The 21,158-nt window shown below is 46.8% G+C and overlaps 1 protein-coding gene across 1 annotated transcript; it reads right to left on the bottom strand.

Moving 5' to 3' along the window:
* Window positions 1-19,197: 19,197 nt before the first annotated feature.
* On the bottom strand, window positions 19,198-20,892 carry TMSB4X (thymosin beta 4 X-linked). The gene is made up of 3 exons (XM_068265310.1): window positions 20,791-20,892; window positions 19,845-19,957; window positions 19,198-19,678 (listed from the first exon to the last, which is right to left on the bottom strand). The coding sequence occupies exons 2-3, from the start codon at window positions 19,942-19,944 to the stop codon at window positions 19,644-19,646; spliced, it is 135 nt and encodes a 44-aa protein (XP_068121411.1). The 5' UTR covers window positions 19,945-19,957; window positions 20,791-20,892; the 3' UTR covers window positions 19,198-19,643.
* Window positions 20,893-21,158: the final 266 nt, after the last annotated feature.

Genomic DNA, 21,158 nt, shown 5'->3' with positions numbered 1-21,158 from the left:
GAAAAAAATTAACCTGTGCCTTGAAATACACTACTGCATCCCTACAAAGTACTTCGCCAGCAGTGTCTGATGCCCGCTCATCATGCTTTTTCCTTCTCCATGCATAACAGGTATTACTTTTACAGTTATTTCATACCTTCTCCATACAGAAACTCAACTAAGCAGCGGCCATTCTATTGTGTAAACCTGAGGGTGTCCCAATCATTCTGGAATATCTATGGCAAAGTGTACATTATGAACAGAAAGGAGGAGTATGTTGTTAATACACAGATCTAAAGGATTGAGTTGCAGGCTAGTGTTATTCCAAATGCATGACACATTTTACTCGACAGACTAACAAGTATTGGTTAACTGCGCTCTCCTACACTAACCTGATTTAAGTTTACCAGAGCCAACCCTGTATAAGATCAGTTCTCTTCAATCACTATAGCGTCACCTGACACCAGACTTTTATACACACAGGGCCAAAACAAGGTTCACCAGCACTAGAGACCAAAGTGCACCCCCTACAACTACCCCCCCCCCCCCCCCCATACTGTGCCCACACACAGTATAAATAGCAAATGTACTCCCAGTATTAGGAGAACTTCTTGCTCAGTTTACATAGCTAGACGTGTCCCTAGTATTAGCCAATATTAGTTAGCTAGGTTCCCCCAGTATAGGTAGCCTGATGTGCCCCCTGTATTAGGCATCTCCAATAGCCAGATGTACCTCCATTTGTCAGGCATATGACCAGACAAAAGAAGAGGCAAGAGGCGCACCCTCAGGGCTCTGTGCCTAGAGGCGGGTGCCTCCCGGTCCTGAGCTGTATCCCAAAATCCTGACATCAGTTAAAGTACAGTAAGTCTGGCCAAAACCCAGATAATGCCATTAACTGCCCTCACGCTAAAATATGTCAGTGTCTTGGCTATGAAGCTGAGCTTCTAGGTCCAGATAGCAGCTAGGAAAATAGAATGTGTCAGATGGAGATAACTAAACGCAGCCCCCATGCATGTCTTGAAAGGATAATTTTACAGATTTTCCCTGGTGCTTCCATGGCAGCATACTTTGGGTTCTGCCGCCGCCCCTACAGTATGCTGCCATGGAAATGCACCAGGAAAGGAAAATTGCTGATAAGTATTAATTTTCCTGTTTCCCTGGTGCTTCCATGGCAGCATACTATAGGGGCGGGGCCAGAACCCATAGTATGCTGCCATGGAAGTGCACCAGGAAAGGAACATTTCCGATAGGTAAGTATTAATTTTCTTGGGTACTATTCCGTTAGCCGGGCGCAACCACCAGGTGGCGTTAATTACTATTCCCCCTCCAGGCCGCCATGGATAGCAGGGAAAGACGTAACTCTGGTGGAGTTTTATCACCACCTAGTGGGTGCGCCCGGCTAACGGAAAATAACCTTTTCCTGTATTATTACCCAAACAATGGTGATTATAGACTGGGAGATAAATTGTAATTCTGTGAGTAACCTTTTTCTACTCCACACATCTACTGTATGTGCTGATTTTAGGGAAGACTCATCAGCTGAGCTGGACTGTATTTTGCATGGCATGACTCGTTGTTTCCCCACTGTCCCTGAAAAGTCGGATATTAATATGCATATCAGTCAATCAAGCATGCCTGAATATTGCAAGAAAAACCTTCAGGCCTGCATATCTTGATGTAATCTATAGTGATGTCGCGAACCTTCGATTTTCGGTTCGCGAACCCGATTCGCGAACCTTCGTGGAAGGTTCGGTTCGCGTAAAAGTTCGCGAACTGCAATAGACTTCAATGGGGATGCGAACTTTGAAAAATAGAAAAAATGATGTTGGCCACAAAAGTGATGGAAAAGATGTTTCAAGGGGTCTAACACCCGGAGGGGGGCATGGCGGAGTGGGATACATGCCCAAAGTCCTGGGGAAAATCTGGATTTGACGCAAAGCAGCGTTTTAAGGACAGAAATCACATTGAATGCTAAATTGCAGGCCTAACGTGCTTTCAAACATCTTGCATGGGTATACATCAATCAGGGAGTGTAATTAGAGTTCTGCTTCACACTGACACACCAAACTCACTGCGTAACGCACCCCAAACAGCTGTTTGCGTAGTGACGACCATGCTGGACTGGTGCGCACCGTGGCCAGAGTGTAGGCCGTGGCGTTTTTCAAGCCCATATGGTCGCCTGGCTGTGGTAGCTCAATGATAGAACAACAGTGACTGTCCAGCTGATCAAATTTAGTCTGACCACAATGAAGCAACGACCTTATTATCTTTTGTGTGCCACCCCCACCCGAGACACTCAAATAGCCGGCGGTCATTGCTTCATTGTGATACGCAAGGCCCTTCACCGCGGCAAGGTAAAGATCACGAAGGGGGATGGGCACATGTACATGCCTTTTGTTTTTTTGTTGCAGCCGCCCACAGTGCAGCCAGAAAAATTAGGCAGGCATGTACACGCACCAGAAAAATTAGTGTAGCGGCCGCTGCTAGCAGCGGCCTTAAAAATTCAGGAATCCGCCTAGAGTCCTGGACCCTGTTTGGTGGTGGCGGAGAAGGCAAGCGGCCTGCAGGCAGAGATGCTGTGTGTGGGGACTGACTTAGTCTTCGGTCGTGCAGTAGCCCTCCGGGATCCATTCCTCATTCATTTTGATAAAGGTCAGGTACTGAACACTGTCATGACTTAGGCGACTTCTCTTCTCAGTAACTATGCCTCCAGCTGCACTGAAGGTCCTTTCTGACAGGACGCTTGCGGCAGGGCAAGAGAGAAGGGTTCATCGTCGCTTTTCGCAGTGTCTACATCCACACTCAAGGCCAGGTAGTCGGCTACCTGCCGGTCCAGGCGTTGGTGGAGGGTGGATCCGGAAGGACTATGGCGAGGAGTTGGACTAAAGAACGTCCGCATGTCCGACATCACCCTGAGATCACTGGAGCGTCCTGTCCTTGCCTGCGTGGACTTGGGAGGAGGAGGGTTACTGCCAGTGGTACCTTGATTGCGTTGTGAAGCCACATCACCCTTAAACGCATTGTAAAGCATCCTCGACAGCTTGTTCTGCAAGTGCTGCATCCTTTCCGCCTTGTGTTGAGTTGTTAACAGGTCCGCCACTTTGTGCCTGTACCGAGGGTCTAGTAGCGTGGCCACCCAGTACAGGTCATTCGCCTTGAGTTTTTTGATACGGGGGTCCCTCAACAGGCTGGACAACATGAAAGAGGACATCTGCACAAAGCTGGATGCAGACGTACTCTCCATCTCCTCTTGCTCTTCCTTAGTGACGGGATGCAACTTCTCTTCCTCCCCCCAGCCACGAACAATACCACGGGAACGTGGAGCAGCAGAAGCCCCCTGTGACCGCTGCCGTGGTTGTTCTTCTTCTGCCGCCTCTTCCTCCTCCACGGAAACACCTTCCTCATCATCACCATCATCAGAGTCTGACTCCTCTCCTCCCCCACATGACTCCTCTTCTTTCTCCTCCTCCTCCCCCCTCTGTGCTGCCACAGGTGTTGTGGGAACATCGGGTTCGGGAGTAAATGGCTCCCACGACTGCTGCTGCCGTAACTCTTCTCGTTCACGCTCCTCCACAGCTGTATCCACCACTCTACGCACGGCACGCTCCAGGAAGTAGGCGTAGGGGATCAAGTCGCTGATAGTGCCCTCATCGCGACTCACCAGTTTGGTCACCTCCTCAAAGGGCTCCATGACCCTGCATGCATTTCGCATCAGTGTCCAGTTGTTGGGCCACAACATCCCTATCCTCCCAGATTGTGTCCTTGTACTGTAATGATACAGGTACTGGGTGACGGCTTTCTCCTGGTCTAGCAGGCGAGAGAACATCAGCAGGGTGGAATTTCAGCCAGTCAGGCTATCGCAAATCAGGCGTCTCACCGGCAAGTTGTTTCTACGCTGAATGTCCGCAAAGCGTGCCATGGCCTTGTAAGAGCGCCTGAAATGCCCACACAACTTCCTGGCCTGCTTCAGGACGTCCTCTAAGCCTGGGTACTTGGACACAAATCTTTGCACGACCAGATTCAGCACATGTGCCATGCACGGCATGTGTGTCAGCTTTCCCAAATTCAACGCAGCAATGAGATTGCTGCCGTTGTCACACACCACGTTGCCGATCTCAAGCTTGTGCGGGGTCAGCCATTGCTCCACCTGTTTGTTAAGAGCAGCCAGGAGAGCTGCTCCAGTGTGACTCTCCGCTTTCAGGCAAGACATGTCTAACACTGCGTGACACCGTCGTACCTGGCATGCAGCATAGGCCCTGGGGTGCTGGGGCTGTGTAGCTGGAGAGGAGATTGCGGCACTAGCCAAGGAGGAGAAGAAGGATGACGACAGCGAAGCGGTGGTAGCAGGTGGAGAGGTGGCTGGAGGCCTGCCTGCAAGCCGTGGAGGTGTAACAAGTCGGTCCGCTGCACAGCCACGTACTCCCTGCTTGCTGCCATCGGTCACCAGGTTGACCCAATGGGCTGTGTATGTAATGTAGTGGCCCTGCCCGTGCTTGGCAGACCAGGCATCCGTGGTCAGGTGGACCCTTGACCCAACGCTGTGTGCCAGAGATGACACCACTTGCCTCTCAACTGCACGGTACAGTTTGGGTATGGCCTTTTGGGAAAAATAATTGCGGCCTGGTATCTTCCACTGCGGTGTACCAATGGCCACAAACTTACGGAAAGCCTCCGACTCCAGCAGCTTGTATGGTAATAGTTGGCGAGCTAATAGTTCCGCCACGCCAGCTGTCAGACGCCGGGCAAGAGGGTGACTGGCAGACATTTGCTTCTTACACTCAAATACTTCCTTCACGGACAGCTGGGTACTGCGGTGGGCAGAGGAGAAGGAACCGCTGAAGGGAAGAGGCGGTGTGGAGGAGGGTGGCTGTGAAGGTGCAAGGGAGAAAGTGGATGAAGACGATACACCTGAAGGAGGAAGAGGAGAAGGAGGGTGGCTTGTCTTTTGAGGGGTGCTGCTTTTCCTCAGGTGTTCTTGCCATAGCTGTTTGTGCCTTCTCTCCAGGTGCATTCGTAAGGTACTTGTCGCTACGTGAGAGTTGGCCTTTCCACGGCTCACTTTTTGCTGGCAGAGACAACAGATGGCTTTGCTCCGATCTGAGACACACACGTGAAAAAATTTCCAAACCGCTGAGCCCCCCTGGGGTGATGGCGCTACGGTGGCATCAGCAGCTGACGTTGAAGGGCATGTTGGCTGGCTGGCCATAGCTGGCGATACATTGCGCCGGACACTGCCCCCAGCTGTTTCTGAGGACGAGCTCCCTCTGCTTCTATCATGGAGTCGTCTCCTCCTACTCCTCTCTGACTCCTCCTCTGAACTGTCCTCCTGGTCATCTCCTCTACCGGGAACATATGTGGTATCCGTATAATCGTCATCATAATCCTGGCCATCTGCGCTTTCCACAGACACCTCCTCAACTGCACCAACTTCAGGTGGTTCATCATCCCCCTCCTCCATACTATCGCCACCTAACTCAGACGTATGAGGTGGTGTACCTGCGCCTTCTTGTTGTTGTTGCAGTAGTGGCTGGGAATCAGTGATTTCACCACCACCACCAAATAACTCCTGCGAAGTGTCAAATGCAGTGGATGTGGTGCTTGTTGTAGCGCTGTTGGCTGCGGGAGATGAGGTGTTCTGTGTTAAATACTCAAGCACCTCCTCACGATTTGGGGAAGTGATGGCACGTGCCTTCTTCTGAGCACTGTATTTTGGGCCAGGTCCGCACAAATTCACAGCAACACCACCTCGCACAGCCACAGACCTGCCAATGCCTGGTGGCCTTCCTCTGGGTCTGCCTCTACCTCTTCTTCTACCTGGTTTGTCCATCTTGGGGGGATGCTAGGTATATGCAGTGAGGTGGGTTCACTCAACACAACAGCTAGTTAGATGCAGTGAGCTGGGTTCACTTAACAGTAAAGGTACTTAAGATGCAGTGAGGTGGGTTCTCACTCAACACGACAGGTAGTTAGATGCAGTGAGGTGGCCAGGTGGGTTCACTCAACACAACAGGTAGTTAGATGCAGTGAGCTGGGTTCACTCAACACAAAGCTTGGTATATGCAGTGATAAGGTGGGTTAAGTAAACACAGCAGGTACTGGGTAGTTAGATGCAGTGAGCTGGGTTCACTGAACAGTAAAGGTACTTAAGATGCAGTGAGGTGGGTTCACACTCAACACAACAGGTTGTAAGATGCAGTGAGCTGGGTTCACTCAACACTAAAGGTACTTAACATGCAGTGAGGTGGGTTCTCACTCAACACAACAGGTAGTTAGATGCAGTGAGCTGGGTTCACTGAACAGTAAAGCTACTTAAGATGCAGTGAGGTGGGTTCTCACTCAACACAACAGGTAGTTAGATGCAGTGAGGTGGCCAGGTGGGTTCACTCAACACAACAGGTAGTTAGATGCAGTGAGCTGGGTTCACTCAACACAAAGCTTGGTATATGCAGTGATAAGGTGGGTTAAGTAAACACAGCAGGTACTGGGTAGTTAGATGCAGTGAGCTGGGTTCACTGAACAGTAAAGGTACTTAAGATGCAGTGAGGTGGGTTCTCACTCAACACAACAGGTTGTAAGATGCAGTGAGCTGGGTTCACTCAACACTAAAGGTACTTAACATGCAGTGAGGTGGGTTCTCACTCAACACAACAGGTAGTTAGATGCAGTGAGCTGGGTTCACTGAACAGTAAAGCTACTTAAGATGCAGTGAGGTGGGTTCTCACTCAACACAACAGGTAGTTAGATGCAGTGAGCTGGGTTCACTCAACACTAAAGGTACTTAAGATGCAGTGAGATGGGTTCTCACTCAACACAAGGTAGTAAGATGCAGTGAGCTGGGTTCACTCAACACTAAAGGTACTTAAGATGCAGTGAGCTGGGTTCACTGAACAGTAAAGGTACTTAAGATGCAGTGAGGTGGGTTCTCACTCAACACAACAGGTAGTTAGATGCAGTGAGCTGAATTCACTCAACACTAAAGGTACTTAAGATGCAGTGAGGTGGGTTCTCACTCAACACAACAGGTTGTAAGATGCAGTGAGCTGGGTTCACTGAACAGTAAAGGTACTTAACATGCAGTGAGGTGGGTTCTCACTCAACACAACAGGTAGTAAGATGCAGTGAGCTGGGTTCACTGAACAGTAAAGCTACTTAAGATGCAGTGAGGTGGGTTCTCACTCAACACAACAGGTAGTTAGATGCAGTGAGCGGGGTCCACTCAACACTAAAGGTACTTAAGATGCAGTGAGGTGGGTTCTCACTCAACACAACAGGTAGTTAGATGCAGTGAGCTGGGTTCACTGAACAGTAAAGCTACTTAAGATGCAGTGAGGTGGGTTCTCACTCAACACAACAGGTAGTTAGATGCAGTGAGCTGGGTTCACTCAACACTAAAGGTACTTAAGATGCAGTGAGGTGGGTTCTCACTCAACACAACAGGTAGTAAGATGCAGTGAGCTGGGTTCACGGAACAGTAAAGGTACTTAAGATGCAGTGAGGTGGGTTCTCACTCAACACAACAGGTTGTAAGATGCAGTGAGCTGGGTATACTGAACAGTAAAGGTACTTAAGATGCAGTGAGGTGGGTTCTCACTCAACACAACAGGTTGTAAGATGCAGTGAGCTGGGTATACTGAACAGTAAAGGTACTTAAGATGCAGTGAGGTGGTTTCTCACTCAACACAACAGGTAGTTAGATGCAGTGAGCTGGGTTCACTCAACACTAAAGGTACTTAAGATGCAGTGAGGTGGGTTCTCACTCAACACAACAGGTTGTAAGATGCAGTGAGCTGGGTTCACTGAACAGTAAAGGTACTTAAGATGCAGTGAGGTGGGTTCTCACTCAACACAACAGGTAGTAAGATGCAGTGAGCTGGGTTCACTGAACAGTAAAGCTATTTAAGATGCAGTGAGGTGGGTTCTCACTCAGCACAACAGGTAGTTAGATGCAGTGAGCTGGGTCCACTCATCACTAAAGGTACTTAAGATGCAGTGAGGTGGGTTCTCACTCAACACAACAGGTAGTTAGATGTAGTGAGCTGGGTTCACTTAACAGTAAAGCTACTTAAGATGCAGTGAGGTGTGTTCTCACTCAACACAACAGGTAGTAAGATGCAGTGAGCTGGGTTCACTCAACACTAAAGGTACTTAAGATGCAGTGAGGTGGGTTCTCATTCAACACAAGGTAGTAAGATGCAGTGAGCTGGGTTCACTCAACACTAAAGGTACTTAAGATGCAGTGAGGTGGGTTCTCACTCAACACAACAGGTAGTAAGATGCAGTGAGCTGGGTTCACTGAACAGTAAAGGTACTTAAGATGCAGTGAAGTGGGTTCTCACTCAACACAACAGGTAGTTAGATGCAGTGAGGTGGCCAGGTGGGTTCACTCATCACAACAGGTAGTTAGATGCAGTGAGCCGGGTTCACTCAACACAAAGCTAGGTATGTGCAGTGATGAGGTGGGTTAAGTAAACACAACAGGTACTGGGGTATATGCAGTATTGGGTAGTACAATGTGCAGCTCCCTGTCACACACACAGGTAGTCACTGAATGTGCTGGGCTGCTGGCAGTGGCACACACACTATCAATTAGCAAGGCTGTGCATGCAACAAAAGTGTCAGTTTGACACACAGAAAAAAAAATGTACAGGATGAGCTCTGAAAAGAGCTGTTGCTGTTGATGGGTGCTTTAAAAGCAATGATAATCAGTCAGGAGCAAGCAAAGCAGCCTAGAACCTAACTAATCTGTCCCTAGGAGAACAAGTCTGCAGCAGCTGTCCCTTTCCTCTCTTTAGCAGGGACACAAGTGAGTGTAATGGCCGCCGGACCCTGCCTTATACAAGGGGGGGTGGGGCTCCAGGGCTTAGTGTAGCCTGAATGGCTACAATGTGCCTGCTGACTGTGATGCAGAGGGTCAAAGTTGACCCTCAGTGCATTATGGGGCGAATCGAACTTCCGAAAAAGTTCGCCTGTTGCAGGTGAACGCGAACCCCCAACGTTCACCTGGAACCGTTCGCCGGCAAACTGTTCGCTACATCTCTAGTAATCTATTGTCCCAGGGCAGTGACTAGTGTTGGGCGAACAGTGTTCGCCACTGTTCGGGTTCTGCAGAACATCACCCTGTTCGGGTGATGTTCGAGTTCGGCCGAACACCTGGTGGTGTTCGGCCAAACTGTTCGGGGTTCGCCCGAACTGCAGAATGCATGGCCGAACATGGCCGAACAGGGCCCCTGTTCGGCCGAACAGGGCCCTGTTCGGCCGAATACTGCCCCCCTATGCCCCCTATGGGGTCGCAGGCATAAGGGGGGAGCATGCCCCGATCGCGGGGGGGGTCGGAAATTCCCCCCACCCCCTCCGCTAGCGCTCCCCCCTCTGCCCGCTTCCCCATACAAAAAGTTTGAAACAAGTTCAATAGTACCTGGCTGGTGGCACTGGCTGGCAGTGGAGTGAGGAGGAGTCCGAGTAGCAGAGTGACGTTGAGGCCGGGCAGCGGGCGGTTCAGCGCTAGTACCCTTGTGGTACTTCCGCCCTTTCTCTGACCTCACGTCCTCTGCATACGAGGGTACGCATCACGCGTACCCTCGTATGCGTCATCACGCAGAGGACGTGAGGTCAGAGAAAGGGCGGAAGTACCACAAGGGTACTAGCGCTGAACCGCCCGCTGCCCGGCCTCAACGTCACTCTGCTACTCGGACTCCTCCTCCTCCTCACTCCACTGCCAGCCAGTGCCACCAGCCAGGTACTATTGAACTTGTTTCAAACTTTTTGTATGGAGAAGCGGGCAGAGGGGGGAGCGCTAGCGGAGGGGGTGGGGGGAATTTCCGACCCCCCCCCCCGCGACCGGGGCATGCTCCCCCCTTATGCCTGCGACCCCATAGGGCCCCCAAAATGGGCATGTTCGGGGGTCCCATTGACTCCCATTGAGTTCGGCGTTCGGGCCGAACATGCCGAACATCTGGCCCATGTTCGGCCTGTTCGGCCCGAACCCGAACATCCAGGTGTTCGCCCAACACTAGCAGTGACTGAAGTAAGGCATACCTTCCTCCACATTTCCTGTGTAATAATCTTTAACCCATTCAGGTTCCGTCGTTTTCACGTGAGAAATGTGTGTTAATTCTGTTTTTTTTTTTTTTTCAGATGTAGTATTACTTTTTGGCTACAAGATGGCGGCCATGAGTTTGTTTACATGACGTCATTTTAAGCGTAGCACGCGCTTAGAGTAACACATCGGGAAAGGAACGGCCAGAAAAGGCGCAGCTTCCGAGAGAAGCTGTCGCTTTTTCAGCGAGGGAGAGGAATCATGGGTCGGGCTTCGTAGCCCGATACATTGATTCCTTGGCTACCGAATCCGCGGCCGGGAGTGCGCGTGCACGATCGGCCGCGGGGGTGCGCGGTAGCGCGCATGGTTCCTGGACGTAGAAACTACGTCCAGGAACCAAAATAGGTTAATCTGTACTCAAACACTTCAAACCCAACTTCAACCCCCCCCCCCAAAAAAAAATACCTAATACACATCTTTAACCACAGATTTTTGTATTTAAAATACATTTGTTTGAGTAAAGGTGGCCATACATCAAGCGACTTGGTGGTGAATCGACCATCCAATATGATTATTATAATTGAATTGGATGAAAATCGGTGCTGCCAAGTGCATACCCGGCCAACAATGCAACCAATTTCGGGTTGAAAATTGGTGGCATTCTCGATCGCGCATGCTGCAAGATGTTTCTCGAGCGGGCGCGCAGCGGTAACGGCGTGCAATTCCCCGACGATCGACGAACGTGAAGAAACCCCCAATGCTTTCCCCTCCTAATGTCAATGTCCCCCGTGTAAAGTGTATACATTACCTGTCCACGGCCTCCGCTTGTCCCTCCGCTGCTCCGGGCACATTCTCCTTTCCATACACACGCCCCACATGGTTTCCTAGTATGGGCGCGCATGTGACATCACACACGCCCTTACTAGGAAACCACATGGCACGCATGTATGTAGGAGGAATCCCAGAAGCCAGCTGGGAACAAGAGGCCAGCGTTGGGGCAGGCATACGGATATATGCAGCACACAAGGCCGATTACCAAGAGATTTCATCCTGAAATTGATTGGGAAATCGGCCTGTGGTGTATGGGCAGCTGACAGATCTCTCATCAGATTCGATAAGAGAGAGATTTGTCTCTTGGTTGAATCTGCCCATCATTGCTAGATGTATGGCTACCTTTAAGCCTGGTTCACACTGCACAGATGAAAAACTGACCTGTGAAAAAAAAGTTTTTAGAAGACATCAGTTTTAATCTGTGACCATTCATTCCATTAGAGCGCAGTTAATGTGACGTGTCAGTCACTCCGGATTTATTGCAGCCTCCTCAAACTTGATATCTGCTTGGTGGATCGTGCCGAATGGATCCTATTGATTAACATAGGATCTGTTCACCTCCGTTAGGATCCAGTCTGTTTAGTTCTGCTAAACGGACTGTTTTTAATGCCAGTGTGAACCGGGCTTAACACTTAAAGCAAAACTGAAGTGAGAAAATCACTTTGATATTTTCCTCAGTAGAGAAAGGCTCTGGATAGCATAGAGTCTTCTGCTTCTTTCACACTATGCAGGTTGCTTTGAAATTCAATGCAATCTTAACACAATGCTGCTGAAAAAAAAATCACATAGTCCATTACAGGGCCAACAGGTCCATAGAGGACGTCATAAATGTCAGGCTGGCATACATCATGGAGCACCTTAACAAGCCTGAATCCTACGTCAGAATCCTGTTCCTGGATTTCAGCTCGGCCTTTAACACAATCTGCCCGGACACCCTGGTCGACAACCTGACGCAGCTTGGTATCGACCCCATACTTTGTGCATGGGTCAAGAGCTTCCTCTCAGAAAGGACACAACGGGGCAAGCTAGGTAACTGCTCCTCCAGCGAGAGAACTACTAATACAGGGGCGCCTCAAGGGTGTGTACTGTCCCAGCTTCTGTTCTCCATGTACACCAATAACTGCACTTCCTCCTCAGAGTCCATCAAGGTCATCAAGTTTGCTGACGACACAACTATCATCGGCCTCATCGGCAGCAACGGAGAGCAAGACTACCGCAGTGAGATAGAGAGTATCTGCAATTGGTGCAAGAACAACAACCTTGTCCTTAACGCAACAAAGACTGTAGAGCTGATTGTTGATTTCAGGAAAAACCCTCCCACTCCCCCACCAATCCACATAGGCGGGACCGAGGTCTCCAGAGTACCATCAGTCAGGATTCTTGGCACAACCTTATCCTCTGACCTAAAATACCATCAAAATTCAAAAGAAGGCACAGCAGAGGCTATTCTTCCTGCGCCAACTTAAAAAATGTGGCATGTATGTATGCGAATTTTTACCGCGGCGATTCGCACCGCACAAGTGGAAATGCAGCCTTACCGGTGTTCCCTGACATCGGTAATCATCGACACAGATATCACCTTGTGGGTACGAGGCTTAAGTTTGCCTTGTGCATGATCCCGCTGTGTTCACACTTCCAATTTTGACTGGCCAATTTTACCACTTCCATGTGTTATGAGAGACTACTTGCAAAATGTGTTCATATTATTCAAAATCTGCTGGCCCTAATGCTAAATATTTGGAGCCAATAAAATTGGGCAGTCACAATTGAGGCCTAGAACCCACTAGAAAGCGCAAATAGCCATCGTAATCACTAGTGATTTGTGATAGCATTTTGCAAGCAACTTTGGGAGCATTTCCCTGCTTCTATACCATTCATTGGAAAGGTAACGCTCTCAAAATGCTGCATGTTCTGCGACTGCGATTTCCTTAATTCGCTCTAGTGTAATCTGTCCCAACCATTTACATTGGCAGAGCATTTAGGGAAATCTCTAGCGATTGAAAGCGCTCCGTAAAAGCTAAAAAAAAAAAAAGTAGGTTCTAGGCCTGAAAGTGCTTTTTGAAGCTTACTTAAAAGAGAGCCCAAGGTGGGCTAAAAAAAATGAAAAAAAAAAAAGTAGGCTACCGGATCCACGGTGCTGAGTGGATTAGGTAGCCGCAAAAAACGCCGCTCCCGTGGGCCGCAATGGCCCACTTTCACTTTTGTAACCTATAGGTCATAGCGCTGCACTGAGAGACTGTCTCTCTCACAGCGTGCAGGGCAGCGGCAGGGGGCGCGGCCGGGGTGAGAGCTGCCCAATGGCAGCTCTGGAAACCTTGTAGGAACGCCCCCTAGCGGGCATTTTGAACAGGGAATTCCTCTCCCGTGTTTACCACCGAGTTACCAACAAATATTGTGGCTAATCTCGGGGGCTATAGCGCAGCAGTTGGGGGACACAGAGGCATGTCATGAGGTTTTCAAACCTGTTCCAAGCTCCAGCTGAGAAACGCTATGCATGGTTCACAATTCATTTGAAAAGGGCACCAGATTTAGCTGATAAATGTGAATTCGGTTATATAAGGGCACCAGATACAGCTAAACTAATTCAGTTATAACAGGGTGCCCAGATATAGCCAATAAACGTGAATTTAGTTACAAAAAGGGCACTGGATATAGCCAATAAATGATTTTGGTTATAAAAGGGCACCAGATATAGCCCGTACATGTGATTTAATGTATAAAAAGTTGCCAGACAGAAGTAGCCAACTACTTTCACTGAAGAACCACTTTCTACACAGCAGGTAAATCTTTCTTCAATAAGCACATAATGTCCTCTTGTCCTTTGTAGGACCTAGGGATGGTCAATAAGATGCAGGACTATGCAGTTTGAAAACAGACTAATTGAATTCCACATTGGCAGGATTTTGATCGGTACCTTTTGAAACTGCATACATTTGCACAATCCTGCATCCCAGGGGCAAACCCAGGATTTTCAAAGGGGAGGGGGGATTCCAGAAAGGTCTCCCTCAGCCACGCACAATACAGTATAATAATCTGGTAGGACTTCATGCTAGGTACACAATGCAATTTCCCACCTGGCTGACGGGATCTGCCGATTATTTACTACATGTCTGATCTGCTCCGGATCGATCAAGAGCAGTTTGGATACATATAATAATGAGGACAGTCACCATTGGTAATGAAGGGGAAAGTAAAACATTTGCACAGCAGGGCACAGGTCAATGCTCATACCTGACTATGTTAGGTTCCCCAGAGCTGCTCCATGCTCTGTACATACGCTGCTGCTCCATCCAAAGTCACCTGTAGCAGGGAAAGGGGGCAGTGCTGTGAGCTGCTGGATTCCTGCAAATATTCTGGTGTTTCAACCTGTGCTGTCCCCAGACACTGCGCTGGCCCCTTTCTGAGGGGGGATTCTGGGCAGCTGTAATCAGGGAGGGGGCAAAACCGCAATAAGTTAAAACAAAGTGTTGTTAATATCAGCTGGGTGGTAATTTCCTGAAATTTATATCTGCAGATTCTGCACATAAAAGGCTATAGACAGCAGGGAAGATGCATGCACGACAGATGCTACATGTATGCCTGAGAGACACTTGCTGTTCACAAGCCATTCTGCCTCCAAACCTTTCTGAATTATTGATCCAACATGACTGACAACTATTCATACCAGACTAACTTTGCTGGTTGTGGCCTTGCTACAAGCATGACTCAGAAAGCCAGGTTTTATTAAAAAAAAAGTTTCCTCAGCTGATACTGGTGTCACTACAGACAACCCCCTGGGAGGTGCTAGCCATCTGGCTGCAATTTCTTATCCTCTGGCAAAGCTTTCACATGCTCATCTGCCCTGAGACAGGAATGCCAGAGGAAAAAAATCAAAGTCAGTGCAATCAGGTGACCTCTTGCACATGAAGCATTCAAAGCAATGAATATGCATTTGAGTAAGTCAGATTTCTCACAGCTGGCAAATGTAGGCCAGTTTCATCTCATATTTAGGAGGGGCTTTGCCTGAAAACCTCTATTAGAAACATGGGAGTAAATTAGCAATCCAGGTACCAACTTGCAATTTATTGCTTTAAAGCGGAACTGTAGATATAAAATAAACACATTGTTTCACTTACCTGGGGCTTCCCCAAGCCCCCAGCAGCTGTCCTGTCCCACGCCGAATCTCCACGAGTTTCCATTCCCCTGGCGCCGCTCGGTCCCGTACCTCGACTTATAAGTCGAGGCCAGCACAGCCCTGCCAAGCATATCCTTTCTTCGCTTTCCCATGTGCAATAGCAGGGAACGCGAAGAAAGGATTCGCATGGCCTGAGCCGCGCAGGCGCAGTGGCAAAACTGAAAGTAGCTGGCGGCGGGAAAACTGAGTCTCGTTGAGGACCGGCACGGGACAGGACGGCTGCTGGGGGCTTGGGGAAGCCCCAGGTAAGTGAAACAACGTGTTTATTTTATATCTACAGTTCCGCTTAAGGGAATCCTTAAAGGGACACTGTAAGGGGGGGTCAGGGAAAAAGGAGTTGAAGTTGCCTGGGGCTTCTAATGGTCCCCCACAAACATCCTGTGCAGCCACTCCCCAATGCTCCAGCCCCGCCTCCAGTTCACTTCTGGAATTTCAGACTTTAAAGTCTGAAAACCACTGCGCCTGTGTTACCGTGTCCTCACTCCCGCTGATGGCACCAGGAGTGTACTGCGCAGGCCCAGTATGGTCTGTGCCTGCGCTCTGGGTGACATCAGGGGAAGCGAGGACACGGCCACGCAGACGCAGAGGTTTTCAGACTTTAAAGTCTGAAATTCCAGAAGTGAACCAGAGGCAGGGCCGGAGCATCGGTGAGTGGCTGCATGGGCACAGGATGCCTGCGGGGGACCATTAGAAATCCTGGGTAACTTCAATTCATTTTCCCCCGACCCCCTACAGTATCCCTTTAAGTTTATGAATCAACCAGGTCATTGCAAGCACCAGGAGCTCTGGTTAGTGCAGATTCTCTGCAGCTGGATGCCATCCCGCCAAGGAATTTTATAGCAGCATGTAATAATCAGTAGGTTACAACAGACTGCTGCCATAAGTGAGGCCACTATTTTATGGGCAGGTAAAGGGGTACTATGTCAAAAAAATATTTTTTTTAAATATGTGCAAACAAATTAGTATGTTTTTCCCCAGAGTAAAATGATTCATTACTTTTCTCATATGTTGCTGTCACTTACAGTAGGTAGTAGAAACAGGTTTTTGACACGTCCATCTCTTCATGGGAGGATTCTCGGATTTTCAAAAGCACTTTGTAAATGGCAGTTTGCTCTGTCAAACTGCCAAAAACTGTAGCAAGCAGGGAAGCTGTCCAGCATTGTTTAAATCATTTAGGGCCTGTTTGCACTACATGCAGAGTGGATGCAGAAAACCTGACTCCAATGAATGCCTATGGGAAAATCTGCATCAGAAAAATCGCATTTAGTGGAAACAGGCCCATAGGCTTTCATTGGAGTCAGTTTTTCTGCATCCATTCTGTGTCCAATCTGCATGTAGTGGAAACAGGCCCTTAGGGAATATCTTTATAAAGAATAAAAAGCCTTTCAGAGAATAACCTATGAAGAGATGGACTAGTCCAAAACATGCCACTTCTGTCAGCTTTCTACTACTTACTGTAACAGCAACATAGGAGAAAAGTAATTTATGGCTCATTTTACTCTGGAGAAAAAAAACCAAAACACTTGTCTATGTTTGCACAGATTTTAAAATTTTAAGCCATAGTGCCCCTTTAAGTAATGTGCATGCAGACCTATAGGAGGAAAGGGGTGTGATCACAATACATGGAAGGCATTTTAGAGATATTCCTAAAAGCAGCCTTCAAAAATTGAATTTTACCAGGCATAACAGAGTGTAGGTAAACTACATGGTAAAATTGGTCAGTGATTGGCCAATTAAAATCACATGTGCATACCAAGCTTTTGGTGAAGGCCCAGACTGACTGCTCAGTACACATGCAAAGAAAACTAAGCATATTTTTTGCTAAAAAAAAAAAACACCAGATTGATAGTAATGTCTCCACTATGCTATGTACACGATACTTTTGACATTTACTATTTGATTTCCAACAGGTCTAATTTGCTTTACGATCAATTTTCCATGGAAATTAACAGTAAAGTGATCAGAAATCAGATTTGACCTGTTGGAAACAAATCGATCGGTCAGAAAATTGTATCACGTGCGCCTAGCATTAGGTTCCTAATGCAGATAAATCCAGTCCATGGGTATTTTAATTCCTGTGCATAATTGTACAATTACCACCTACAGCAAAAAAAAAAACCATATCAGATGAATAGGCTTGCTCGAAGCTTCTGACATGCTGTAAGCTTTACACTGAACTTGGCACTAAGGAAAGGGGTTAATTAAAACCAGAGGTTTGTAACTTTGTAACTGCTGCATGTAAACATTTGTAACAAGTTCACAACTGTCTATTGTGGGAATGAAGGAAGGAACTAAAGTAACAGAATTGCACAGCACAAGTTTTCAGGTTACCAAGTAGCACTAGAAGTGGCTGGAACAAAAGGCTGGAAACGCCTTGCAGTGGAGGGGGCTGATAAAGGCAGTGCTCAGAGGTGCATGGGAAGATCACACTGCTTCAGCTACATTTGAACAGTTTAACATTAGACGAAAAAAGCAAAAGGGCAAATCCTTTTAAAGATTCACACAAGTGTTTGGTGGCTTGCAGATACAGCAAAACATCTGGTAAACTCATACAAGATGATCAGACTGTGCAATGCATTTAAACCCCAGAGGTACAGCAGCATCTGCTGCGAGCACTTTTAAGCCAGGGGGCACAGGCTGCCTGTCTGCCTCATTACAACCCAGCAGAATGTGTCTAATTGCAGTTTTCACCCTTGTAGACCTGTAGCTTGCTTTATGTGGCAAGACCCCTATGCCAGGCACCAGCATAAAAAAAAAAAAAAAAAAAAAGTGTAGCAAACCCAAAAGCAAGATAGTTTTATTAAACCAGTTCAGATTACTACCATTTAGCGAAACTCTTGAAAGATAAATGCATACAACATTGCTTTATACTTTCAAGTTAAACCTTCACCAGCATTGATAATAGCTTACCAGATGGATATAAAGGTTGCCAATACAATTCTTCAAATCAATTTCATATCAATAAAAATTGAGGCCCATGGAAGGAAAGCCACTATTCAATTTGATCAGACTGAATCAATCCAGAAAACTGATTCCATTAATCGGATAGCAGCTTCCAGGGCCCAAACCAGACAATCCTCTGGATGATTGTCTAATGTCCAGATTAATGCCCAGATTCTCAAGGTGCACCTCAGGAAGGGGTCAGGCTTAATATGAAAAAGTACAAACAAAAATATGTATTTTAGCCCATTCAAAGCAATAGTAAATGTTTGTAAATGGTTTAGAACCAGTTACCATGTACTGCTGTTAAATGAATTTGTCAAGGGAGTAGTGGAAATACATCTTTGCTATGCAGGGGGGGTACTTTGAGCACAGGTTTTCAAAGAGTATATACCAATACAGTCTTGAAATACACCAAATACCACTTTTACAATAAAAATTGTTGTTTCAGGGTTTAATTGGCTTGCTAAATTAAGTAAACCAATTAAAGTATTGCCTGCCACCCCAATTTTATTGTAGCCATGAAGGATATTACCATAATAGCAGTATGTGCAGCTGTTAAGGGTTAAAGCATCTTTGTTCAGAAGGATCTGACTCCAGCCCCTCCCTCCCCATAACAATGGCTTCCACGTGACAGGACACTGCTTGCACCCAGATACTGCTGAATACCAGGAGGGCGCAGCAACATTAACATCGCTTTGTAAAATGCCTCAAGTGTTAGAGGCAAGGTAATACATCATTACAGACATGCTTCTAACATTAGAACATTTCTGCTTTATACAGGTTTTAGCTACAGATTTAAAAAATGTATACTTGTAATACATTTCTAAAGCCACAGGCAAAATTCATGCAAAAGTGGCATATTAAAGAAATAAAAAGCAATCAAGATTTTGCTATGACAATTACTGTACTATATTAAGCATTTGTATTCTATAAGCAATATGTGTATATTCATGCAATAAATTTAAGGGTTTACTGAGTGGGAAGACCACACCCTGCTGCAAACCCCATTCTAATGACTAAATGGAGCATTACAAACAAATTGAATATGAAATGCAAGCAGTACCGTCATTGGGAGCCATGGTCAGTGCAGCACAAAAGAATAATTACGTTTCAGGAAAAAAGGGATTTTCAAGGACCGCCACAGTAAGCCAAGCTTCCCTTTGTGTGCGAACCATAATTATCCTCCAGTGCCATGATGGGTTAGCGCAAGAATAGTAAGATACAAGAACCGAAGCATGTTTTATACTTTTTATTTTGCATATTGAAAAAAATTGTGCATTCCAATAATTCAAATAATTTTGAACAAATAAAATGGCACTCGATTTGACTGCATTTTACAGCTCGCCGGACCTTGGTGCAGCTTTCCCTTCAAAATCACCACGTGTTAAATTTGTGTAGTTCCATTCAAGATCTCCTTTCATCATGCAGGGTCTTCCATGCCGCCAGAGCCAAAGCCAGCCAGACAGGCAGATGGAAAGGCAGCGCCTTCATTCAGTGTTCAGTAGTTCTTTGATATTTTTATGTTTTGTAACTTTTCTGTTGGTGGAACGGGCAGCATAGTAAACGTGATTCCAACCCCTTTGTATCTTAGTTATTTCTTACAAAGTTAAACAGCTAAAAGAAGAAAAATAAGAAGGCAATGCTTGTGGAATGTACAGTGCATTTGAGTGATGGGATTCATTAGGATTCAGTCTGTTGCTTCTCTTGTTCAATTGCTGAGAAATAAAAGGAAAAAAAAAGCGCATTAAGATTCAGACAAAAGAAAAAGTGAACAAAAAAACAAACAAAAAAAAAAAAAAGCCACAAGATCACTTCACTTAATACTTTAACAGTTCATGATTGGGTTAAAATGGCAATTTTAGGAAGCGATTTGATACTTACTTTCTTTAGATGGGAGGGGGTTTTTCTCCTGTGTTTCCGTCTTCTTCAGCTTACCCTTATCGAATTTCTCAATCTCAGCCAGATCTGGTTTGTCAGACATTTTGTAGGTTGATCTGCACAAAAGAGGAAAAAGGAAAGTTATAGCGCCACCATCCTTACACCACAGAAAAGTGTCACTTCATATTAAGAGTACCTGCCACACCCTCACCTCCCTCATCTACTGCACAGCAACAATTCATTCTATTTCAGCACATATAGTTCATTAAATGTACACATAAAATGCAGTTTTCAGGCAATTCAACTAAAAATAGTGACCAATTGGCAAAAGGCTTTTCTCTCTCTAGGCTAGCTAATCAATAGGCTGGAGGCATGCCAGCCATGGGCACACAGCATATGTTAATGAGGGTGCAGCATGGCGTGGCAGCAGTCCCTTGCTGGCAGATGAAGTCATGCATTCTTTTCTTACAAAGAGCTGCAGCTAGTCTGAGGAACCTTAACCACCGCCCAATTCAGCTCCAACCCCCCTCCTCTGCACACAATCACTTCTACAGAACCCCCCAGTCTAACACCAGGCTATTATCCCAGCACATGTAGGCACAGGCTACAGCTTCACTGTTAGAGCAGCCTTCCAAAAACAACTAAACATATCTAGACAATTATTGCACAGATCTGCTAGCTGAAAAGCATAAGAATGCCAGTGAAAATTTTTCTTAAAACTACAAAGATCAACAGAAACCAGCACAGATAACGGGAACAGGAAAATCACATGCAAATTCAGATCCCCAGCGTGTATACAGCATGAGAACAAAGGGAGTATATGCAGAAATAGCAGCCAGCATCAGATCTGCACACTGCTGAGCAATCAATGCAAGAAGACGCTATCCAGCCTGTAACATACAGCCATACATTCCAGCAAGAGCATTTGTTAGGCGTGGAAGAGACTTACCAGCTAGACAAAGCACAAGACGCAAATCTAATCCTCCCAGATGCAGCCCAGAGTGTGACGAGGATGTGCTGCCCTTGCTTTTATATAACCTCCCCTATGCAAATCAGCTCTGACATCACCACTCAGGTTTAACCCCTACCATCCATCTACTCTGTAAAACTGCTTTATACTAGGTTTAGTTTCAGTCATGCAATCTGAATACGCAGCTGTTTTATATTTTGCATTATATTTTTGGCTGACATTTTTTTTTAACCAATCACTGATTTTTTTTCAACCAATCTGTCTGCTGAAAGACTCATGGCGCACTTGCAATGCTTATCAAATGCTGAAAGCAAATGGTGCATCATTGGGCAACAACACACTTCTTG

Source organism: Hyperolius riggenbachi, chromosome 2 (genome assembly GCF_040937935.1).
Source record: "Hyperolius riggenbachi isolate aHypRig1 chromosome 2, aHypRig1.pri, whole genome shotgun sequence".
In the NCBI taxonomy this organism is placed as follows: Eukaryota; Metazoa; Chordata; class Amphibia; order Anura; family Hyperoliidae; genus Hyperolius; species Hyperolius riggenbachi.
This window is presented reverse-complemented; position numbering and strand designations above follow the sequence as displayed.

Coding starts and splice junctions, on each gene's coding strand:
- TMSB4X (XM_068265310.1), bottom strand. CDS start 19,944: ATGTCTGACAAACCAGATCTGGCTGAGATTGAGAAATTCGATAAGGGT. Junction 19,679..19,844: donor CCCCCTCCCATCTAAAGAAA/GTAAGTATCAAA, acceptor TTTATTTCTCAG/CAATTGAACAAGAGAAGCAA.